This window comes from Gymnoscopelus braueri (genome assembly GCF_963280865.1).
Source record: "Gymnoscopelus braueri genome assembly, chromosome: 4".
In the NCBI taxonomy this organism is placed as follows: domain Eukaryota; kingdom Metazoa; phylum Chordata; class Actinopteri; order Myctophiformes; family Myctophidae; genus Gymnoscopelus; species Gymnoscopelus braueri.
This window is the reverse complement of record NC_137605.1, coordinates 55,265,134-55,275,415: the sequence shown is the minus strand read 5'-3', so window position 1 is coordinate 55,275,415 and position 10,282 is coordinate 55,265,134. Positions and strand designations below refer to the sequence as shown.

Sequence of the window (10,282 nt, the reverse complement as noted above, 5' to 3'; positions counted from 1 at the left end):
AGTCAAAATACCAAGTTTGATGAGGCAGTATTGCTTTGTTTTAAAAATATAAGGTTTTCTTCATTTTCTGAAAAATTGATATTTTGTTTTTCATTTCCTGAACAATTACCATTTTGGATTTAGCTGGTTCCGGCCGGACAGCAGAGATATATTTGTACACTTATTGTAATAACATACACACAGAGAAACTGTCTTGTCATAGTATTTCTCCTTCTATGTCTTGGTTGTGCCTCGACCCATGATAGACTTCTTAGTGTTTCTCTCAGATTTCAAAAGCATTATATAACACTTTGGTCCAAACAATGCCACCAACACACCAGAACTAGATGCTAAAATAGCAAATACCTCCACTACGTCTGCATATTTGCCTGGAGAACTGATATATGCTGGGATGAAGGCTATCCACACGGCACAGAAGATCAACATGCTGAAAGTGATTAACTTGGCTTCATTGAAGTTGTCTGGAAGATTTCTTGCCATGAATGCTAGGAGGAAGCTGAGGAGTGCCAGTAAACCAATATAACCTAACAGCACTCCAAAACCAACTATTGATCCCACAGCACACTCATAGACTATCTTATCACTGTGGTATTGTGTGTTTTTATAAGGAGTTGGTGAGGCAGACACAAGCCAGGCTGTACAGATTATTGTCTGGATGAAAGTAAGTGCCAGAACTGTTCCTCTCTGCTGCATAGCTCCGAACCACTTCATAATGTTTGCACCCCCAGGCTTGGAGGCCTTGAACACGACCAACACCACCATAGTCTTTACCAGGATACATGAGACACACAGCACAAAGCTGATCCCAAATACTGCATGCCTCAGTTGACAAGTCCAGAGCCGGGGACGGCCAATGAACAGAAGTGAACACAAGAAACATAGATGGAGTGACAGCAAAAGTTGAAAGCTGAGTTCTGAGTTGTTGGCGCGTACCATGGGTGTGTCTCGAAGATAGATGAAGATTCCCAGGACAATGGTACACATAAGTGTACCTAGCAATGAGATGGTTGTCAAGCAGATACCCAGGCCCTCATGGTAGGAGAGGAACTCCATGCTCTTAGGGACACAGTGGTCACGCTGGGGACTGGACCAGAAGTCCTCTGGACAACTGGTGCACTCTGTAGAGTCTAACAAAGAGGGCAAGATTTAAAGGAACATACAGGTACAGTTTATTCTAAAGATAAACTACTGTACATTGCTACATAATGTAAACCTACCAGTCTCGCTGCTGATCTCTCCCTCAGAGCAAGCAATGCAGTCAAAGCAGCAGACAGGTTCCCCTTTCCTTCTGGCCACACGGGTTCCAGGGGAACAGCTCTCGCTGCACACTGACCGAGGAGGCTACAGAGGAAAGTAACAATGATCAATTTCAGTCTAAACTAAATAACATTCACATCATGACATTAACTCGACATAAGTTATTTTAGAAAGCGACCTTTGTGAATTCAAAGTTCCAGAAGATTATGTCTTCATCAAGGATGAGTTCTTCACCTGCGGAGGCTGACTTCTTGACCACACCCACATTGTGAACCTTAGTGCTTCCATCAGGGAGCCACACCCAGTTCAAGATATCCCAGATTGGTAAAACATCCCCATTCTCATCAAATGATACATCGTCACCAAATGACGTGGTGAAGTTGACCTTTTCCAGGTAATGCATAAGCTAGAAATGGTGAGTAAAATTATGAAAATCAAGAGACTTTGAAACAAATACGTTATACCAGTGTTACTCAAAGTGGGGTCAGAGGACCCCCTATAGGGATCCTTGAGGGGGTTACAGGTAAATAAAAAAATGCTGCTGTTGTTATTATTGCAGTGAATATGATAAATGTCAACTATTATATTATCCATATTCACTGCAATAATAACAACAGACAAAAAGTTGTTTCGTTTTATAAGTTAGGCTATATTATGTTTACAATCTACGTAATCATTTGGTGTGAAAACCAGCATTCTTAATCCTGTATCATACAAACTAAACCGCGTGTAAATCGGTTGAGAACTCAGCGAGTTGTGGTGCTTTTCATGCCTCAATAAGCTCGGTTTATATACTTCGACACACGACGCTATCGCACGCCAGGCCCGGCGCCACGGGGGGGCCTGAGGGGGCATTGCCCCCACAATTTTCAACTGCCCCCTCAGTCATTTCATCCTGGCGCCTGTCGCACGCCCAAAATTGCTGATTTACAAACTCACAACAAGTCGCATTCGCGGCGCGTTGTGGGCTTGTAGGTCGACGATACCGGCGTGCGTCGAAGCATAACTCAGTCAGCATAGACATAACAGGCATAGAAAGTGAAGCTCATCAGTTGAAATGAGCAGCAGCAGTGAGTTTATCTGTCAGTCCTTGTCCCTTTTATGCTCATATATGGAGATCCCTGATGTCATATGCCCATATATGGGCATGCCCGCGCTCTGTGCCCATATATGGACTTGAGTGATTTGTTTGCACCTGATGCCATGACGACACTTTGAGGTTAGACAACACACTCCATATTTGGGCGTAGCTGCATTGGGAACTCCTATGTATACCTGGTGATGTCAGAGGACAGAATGATCATTCAAAATCGATTGAATGATCATGCTCTGAAAATGCACGTGGCCGTGTTAAGTGGTCAGATGGGTGGCCGTGAACCAGAAAAGTTTGGAAACCAGTGAACTAGAAACATTAACACATTGATTGTCAAGATCGCATTGATGCGTTCGTTCAAATCCATCGCTTGATTGCCAAAATTCAAAAGATCGCATATATGCGTTCTTTTGTCTTTTCATTGTTTAATCTGTGATCGCGCTGTTCTGTGAATTTTTCATCATCAGTTTTCAGTTTACTTCACACTCACCGGGTTCCGGATTCATGACGCAGATTCCGTTTCCGGTTCTCTAGAAGATTGAAAGTGTCATTTTAGGCCAGAATAGGGAAAAACACATTTTTTCACACGGTATAAAAAACGAACGGAGAGCTCCAGTTCTATTTTCTTTAGTCTGGATGACGAACAGTTATTGTCATCGTGTATACCAACGATCTGAAGCCCGATCGGCGATCGGCGAAAACGTCACATCCGGATATGACGTTTGGACTGTTTGGGGGGGTCGAGCAAGTGAGCGAGTGATTGAGAGGTCGATCTGCTGCTCTCTGCTGGTCGATCTGTCGTGTGTGTTTAAAACCGCAGCCAGACAAACTATTTGAATGAAAAATTACAAAATAACAACAACAAAAAAACACGAAAATCGCTGGCACTGGGGGAGTACTTTATGAAAATACTCTGGTAGTCAAAGAGTTAACAGGCAAATTGTGAATTAGTATTATACCTGCCATGGCTGCATTGTTTGCAAACTGGCACAGCTGTGACCAATGAAAGGCCCTCTTCCTGGCACACACTGCAGCATGTCATGGAGGGCATGAGCCAGAGCATACACAGCCATGTATACGTTGTACTCTATCCTGAGTTCAGACACATCCAACAGGGTTGCTTCTGATGTCCCTAGGTCCTCTTGTCCAGTACACACCTCTCCACCAGCATCCACCCACTCTGACGGAACGGGTGCAAATTTACACTGAAATGTGTGCTCCCAAAACTGCCTCACCTAAAGAAACACAATGAAGAAATATTCTCTTTAAAACACTTCTGGGGTCATTTGAATTTTTACTCTGGCTTTTGTGTGCACCCCAGACCGTTCTTAAGTTGCTTGATTTAATATTTAGGTATTTGATATTCATTATATCAGACACAAAGTACAATGGACTTACAGGAGGGAGGTGTGTCAGATCAAATTAATATCAATATCTAAATGTTGAATCAAACAACTTAAAAACGGTGAGATACCCCTTTAAGCATAAATAAAGTAACAATTGTCATTTAGAAATGACAGCTTAAATACTAAATTAAACAAAAGACTCACTATGGTATTTTCATTTGTTTTGGGAGGATCATTGCGAGGATGTATTTTTAACAAGAAGTCCTTGAAACCTGGTATCTCTCCACGATGGATGGCAACCCCTAGGGTGCCTGCCAGGTACGGCATGTAGCGAGGAGCCTGGAAATTAGAATTTGTCGTCCAACCCGCAGCGGCAAGCCATTGCAGACCTGTCACATTCTGTCTTACAACCTGTTGATTGTGTGGAAACACTTTTTTTTTAACACTCACTCATGTCTATTTATAGTATCTTCCCAAAACTTTGCCATACTACTAGTCCTACATACTTTTGCCTAGAAACTCCATTCATACTTCAAGATTCAGCTTACTGTGGACAGGTGTGTTTGTTCATGTTACTTTGAAATGTTTTGTAGTTTTTTTAAAATATTTAACTTTAAACACCCAATAAAGTCACTTATATAAAGTCACTTATTTCAAGTGAAACCCCATTATTCTTTCACTTGTTTGCAGTCATGTTACTTCAGCATGCTTCAACTTACAGACTCCAATCAAACTTTAAAAGGTTGAGATATATTCTGACTTCCATTGCTGTGTTTAACTTTTTGATCACTTTTATACTTTTGAAGCTATCCCACTTCAAACCACTCACAGTCTTTTCAGCTTTTCCAATACACACTAATGGTGTTTGCTAGAAGGGAGAGAGAAGGACACAGGAGGTATGACCCTTGCTTTCGTAAAGTCACTGCGGCCAAAATGTTTACACTACAGATATGTTTTTTACATCACCATGTTTGCACGGGTCTGCTCTCCCATATAATCCAAATATCTAAGCTGTGTGATGTACTGTATACATTTTGAGTTAAGACCATTAATATCAACCCATGTCCCGCTGCACTGTAGCAATTAGTGCACCTGGGGCTGTTTCATGCTTAGCCTGTCAAAGTGGTGCAAAGTAACTAAGTGCATTTACGCTAGTATTATACAATAATATACAGTGATTACAGTACACACACACACACACACACACACACACACACACACACACACACACACACACACACACACACACACACACACACACACACAAAGAGTACACATTCGAAAATAGCCAATCTACAAGCACACAACCCAGCAGCACCCCACACCTGTCACCCCCGCACTACCATCAGCTATGCAGGCAGGTGCGTAACTAATGGCAATTAGTTTAATGGAAACAGGTGTTCAAAGTGGAGCCAAGCTTACGCTCACGCACACACAACACAAGACAAACAGAGCACTGCCTGGGACCTATTTTTATACTATAACATTTTAGCTTGAAGCGAGCCCACACTGTTTCTTCAGGAACAGTATTTTCTAGTTAATTCATGGGATTTGATTAGTGTAGTAGAGGAACATGGGTCTGTTCAAATGGACATAAATATAGAGTATAAGGAGTTTCTAGCTAAAACTGTGAAGGAGTTAGGTGCTAAAAAGTGGGGGAATAAGAAAGAAAGAAAAAAAGAATAAACACTGAGTGTTTCATACCTCAACATAGCCTGGTTAGATAAAGGTTACATACAGTACATACATACATACATGCATGCATGTATGTATGTATGTATGTATGTTCTATATAGCATAGAGCTATAGAGCTATAGAGCTATATCATAGAGCTATAGAACATGCATCCATACATTTAATTTCAAAACCCTAATAATAACACAAACCTCCTCCATGAGATTAATCATATTGCTCCCAAATGTAAATGCAATGACCACACGAGCTGTGGATTGCTTCATCACAGTGACAATCCTGTCCAGTTTGTCCAGGTCATTGTCCCAGGGCAGGGCCTCTGAATAAGCCACACAACCCAAACCAGACTGGGCCAGGTCGGACTGAAAAGATCGGCCAGCATTGCGGCCATAAGCACCATCGTTAAACAGCAATCCTACCCAGGTCCATCCAAACTGCCTCATAAGCAGCAGCATAGCTCGCACCTAAAGAACCAGAATCAGATCAGAAAATAATCGTACCATATCTCTATCATCTCCCTACACATTGATCAGCATACACGAAAAAACTAATTCCACCCACTTATTCACACCTGTAAACGTAACAATAAAAGTGATTCTGATCCAGATTTTTCTGAGGTATACATTGCTTTGCAGATTTATGTTACAAACCATACATTAACCACTTAAAGCTCTATTATGTTATTTGTTTGCGTGAATAAAATGTTATTATGTCCAATCTGTACGGTAGAGTATGTTAATACAATATAACTTATCCAATTGGGGTGGTTGTATTTGGTCTCCCTGCTCTTCTATTGAGGCATTTAGATCTCGTGTCTAGGTTGGACATGGGATTTGACAGGATCCTTTTCTGGTTTGACAAAATGTTTGACCTGAAGGTCAAAATTAAATTTCTCCCCAGAGCAAGCTATTAGCTCATTGGGGAAAATGTTATATAATGTTTTGATGCCAATACTTCTGTACGTTTACTTAAAGGACGACTTATCTTCATATAATTGGTCCTCACTAACACTCATTAATATAATAATAATATATGGTACCATGTTTGTCTACTCGGTCTGTGTCTCAGAGGTGGGCTGTGGACAGTTCAGAAACCCGCCTACCAGTGACATCATCGATGGGGAATCCAACCTAATATTTCCACAGCCCTCCTATGAGACAAACCGAGTTGAATTATTATTATTGTTTTTTTTAATGATTATTACTAGTGAGGTCCAATTATATGAAAATAGGTTGAAAATGGGTGAAGTCGTCCTTTAAGTAAAATGGTTTGAATATATACAAACGTTTTACTTATAACAGAGTATTTCTACATTGTGATATAACAAGTAAAACAAAAAACAACAACTCAGTACTTCTTCCACCACTGTTCACATAGTGGTAAATCCACAAATCTCCTACACCAGGGGTGTCCAAACTTTTTTCAAAGGAAAATATGAATGACCTTAGGGCCGACTGCAGCTGTCATACTGTACGTAACAAAGTTACATACTAATGCATTGCATTACAACAGTTGTGTTTAACTACAGTGCAAAATCAATTGTGTGTAACCAAATATACAGTAAGTAAATAATCTGTGCTGTGAACAGAACAAAAACTATTCACATTTGTTTTTTCACATGCAAGCAATGCCTTACTATTATACTGTATCTACAGTCCACTAATTGCCTTTTCTTCAAATGACAGTGTAGCCAAAATGTAACCAGGTATGAAAAGTTATCATTTTTTTAAATTGCCTTTCTTTCACATATCGAAAAGATTGTGAATGAGACAAAACCACAAGGATTAAGCAGTTAGGAAACGTTACAAATTCTATTGAGAAATAGCCTACTGCCCAGATTAATTTCAAAACGATGTCAATGCATGAATTTCACATGACTATACTGGTGGTGGGCCATAAATAATACATTTTAAGAAGGAAGCCGTGGGCCACATAAAATCTGCCCGTGTGCAACGGTTAGCCCCTGGAATACCTGTATACCTGGAAGTCATTACTTGGGATTGTTCTAAAGAAGGACGGGAACTGATTCAGGTCACTCAGTAGAGGAAGCAGCAGTGTGACTTATCTGAAAAAGGCACAAAACATCTGTTCTGTAATATACCGCATTTTTCTTACACATCTCCCCTGCAAACAGAGCATGTGAGCCGAGGGGGGAGGAAAAAAGAAAGAAGAGTAAAGAATAAAAAAAAAAAGCTTCATTGTCTTTATCCTCAAACAAAACGTCAGCCTTTGCCACTTTGAATCACATTTCAGAAACCAATTGGAGCACAATGTGCTCTTTTAACACAATCTACCCCATAGTCACAAAGTAGCATCCTAAGCATCCTTAAGCAACATGGACAGCGACACTGTCAAGGCGCTGTAGGATTCTTACTCTCAGGTCTGGACAAAGAGTCAAACTTCTAACACAGATGCATTACCATCCGACCTTTTGAAAACCTGCTTCACACTAAATCTGCCCTCTCTGCTCACATGCTCTGCCTAATATATGTCTTTCAACAAGCAGTGAAAAGACTCAACACATTATTTATTATATTTTACATTTGTGAATAACCTAACAAAATTAAGCAAACATAAAATAAAGGGGGATTTAAGGTGGAAACTTACCATGGGTACTCTGTATAAACCTAATATTCTAGAGAGAGCTATAGAACCGGATGAGGTCGCAGGACCCACAATTCCCAGCACCGGAGGAGACCCAACACAGCTCTCATCCAACTGAAAGTGCTCCTCTCTCCCACTGACCAATGACATGGCTGCACGGAATTCAACTCCCCGTGTCAAACAGTTATCATAGAGATCATAACCCAGAGTCACATCGGGCAGTAAGCTGGGGTTTCTGTTGATTTCAGTTATGGCATAAGCCATGGCCTGGGCATCCCTGAACCCTCGAAGGTGAAAACTAACACAAAAAAAACACACTGTAACCATGCATATGTATAGATATTTTGTAGATATTTGTAGAAATATAGAACTAATACTATGGTACCATCTATCAACACAAGTTACATTCTCTTGCTTGCTTTTGTATTTGTATGTGTATTTGCGATACACATCTGTGGCAAGTGAACTCATGTGGCTTGGAGGTGAAAGACAGCTCAGGGAAGACGGAGGAGAAGTGGATCATAAACAAACCACCCAGAATGACGTCCCCGGACTTGTACATTCTGTTCAGCTTAAACTGTGCCTGTATCTGACATGAAGAGGAAGGTGAGGAAGGCAAAGGAGAGAAAGAAGAGAACAACATCAAATACAAGTAGAGGGAAGAAAACAGGTGTGTGTCTAGACAAGCCCTCATGACTGTCCTCCCCGTCTAACCCCCTCTCCCAAATCCTTTGTCCAATTGTTACATTTTATACACATTGCTATGCCATCCCTTGTGCCACCTTATGCCATTACGTACTCTTTCACAACACCCATCAGTGCTAAGCCATCCCCTGTGCCAACTCATGCCTCTATGTAATCTGTACCACCCACCTGGGCAGAGGCACAAGTAGGGGCAGGGCTTTTGAACCTTTTGACCCCCGGTTTGATAAGATTTATTCCACAGACCCCCATTGCACACCATTTGTCATCTCTGGGACCCCAATCAACATTTGGTTCCATTTGTACTCTCAGAGTTACAGACCCGGGCCGAGAGGCTTTTTTCAGAGAGGCAAATCAGGAGAAGATCTACTTTATTATCAACCTTTCTCTGTCCCAGCAACCAGCCTGATCTCCAAGAATTTAGTATACATTGCACGGATCCAGTGCACGTCATTCCGTGCATAGTCGCCTAGAAACCCTGAAAATCCGTGCATATGTACGGCGAGTCCCACGGTGGGCGTAACCAGTTGCAACCCGGAAAACCCGGAAGCAGAGCAGTCCCCACAACAAAATTTACGATTCTGTGCCTATCGGTACGTAACTCAAACGGCGCTGAGTAGGCTCAAGGGAACGTCGCAACGTTCGGGACGGCAACTCGCTCGCTTTAGCTCACTCGTGGTCCCTTACGTGGCGACAGTTCCCTTGAGACTGCGCGCCTCCAAAATGGTTTAGTCACAATGGGGGAGATGCGAGGCGCCTATGCACGGATCTTCGGGTTTTCCAGTTGTCTATGCACGGAATTTGAAAAACGTTCAATGACAACGTTTCCTCTGGCGATCGGGTTGCAGCAACACACTCTCACAGGATAGCACCAGTATAGGACGTTCGCGAGATTTGCCGGTCAGACGCTAGGATTTGTAGGATTTGTATACCATTTCACCTCTAGTGGCTCCAATTGGGATGGCAATTGGGATCTTCCTAAAAATTAAGCACTGGTGTGTGTGTGTGTGTGTGTGTGTGTGTGTGTGTGTGTGTGTGTGTGTGTGTGTGTGTGTGTGTGTGTGTGTGTGTGTGTGTGTGTGTGTGTGTGTGTGTGTGCGTGCATGTGTGCGTGCATGTGTGCGTGCATGTGTGTGTGTGTGTGTCAGCTTAGAAGCTTAGAAGCTCGCCCGCATTGCAGGTGGATCAAGGAAGGCTTGGTGACCCGGACCTCACTACCTCACTGTCAGACAGGCTATACTGAGTAGCACGGATGCACCCTAAAGGGTCAGCTCAACACCAGCTCCTATTACCAGTATATAATTTATTAGCTTTATAGTTGCCTCTTGTTGGAAGGGTACAGTTCTACTTTACTGCTAACCAACCATTTAAGTGATATTATACAAAAAAAATTGTACAATTGCAAAATAATAGTTTTAAATCCTTTAAATACATCTCTTTTTACAACTTTTGTTTAGGAAACAAACATACAGCACAAATGGCTAAAGATCTTACAGACTACTCTGCAACACATTTCAAGAACAAAACTCTTCCTTAGGCAGCTGCCTGAGGACATTAGATTGCCTGCTTGGGGACCCTAGGACTCTCC

At 41.8% G+C, this 10,282-nt stretch overlaps 1 protein-coding gene across 1 annotated transcript; it reads right to left on the bottom strand.

The window, feature by feature from the left end:
• Positions 1 to 213: 213 nt before the first annotated feature.
• LOC308083681 (extracellular calcium-sensing receptor-like) lies at positions 214 to 8,256 on the bottom strand (the record flags this gene model as incomplete). Its single annotated transcript, XM_080425996.1, has 6 exons — positions 214 to 1,127; positions 1,218 to 1,341; positions 1,436 to 1,663; positions 3,310 to 3,585; positions 5,583 to 5,852; positions 8,065 to 8,256. 6 exons carry the CDS (start codon positions 8,254 to 8,256, stop codon positions 214 to 216), a joined length of 2,004 nt encoding a protein of 667 aa, XP_080282122.1.
• Between the last annotated feature and the right edge of the window lie 2,026 nt (positions 8,257 to 10,282).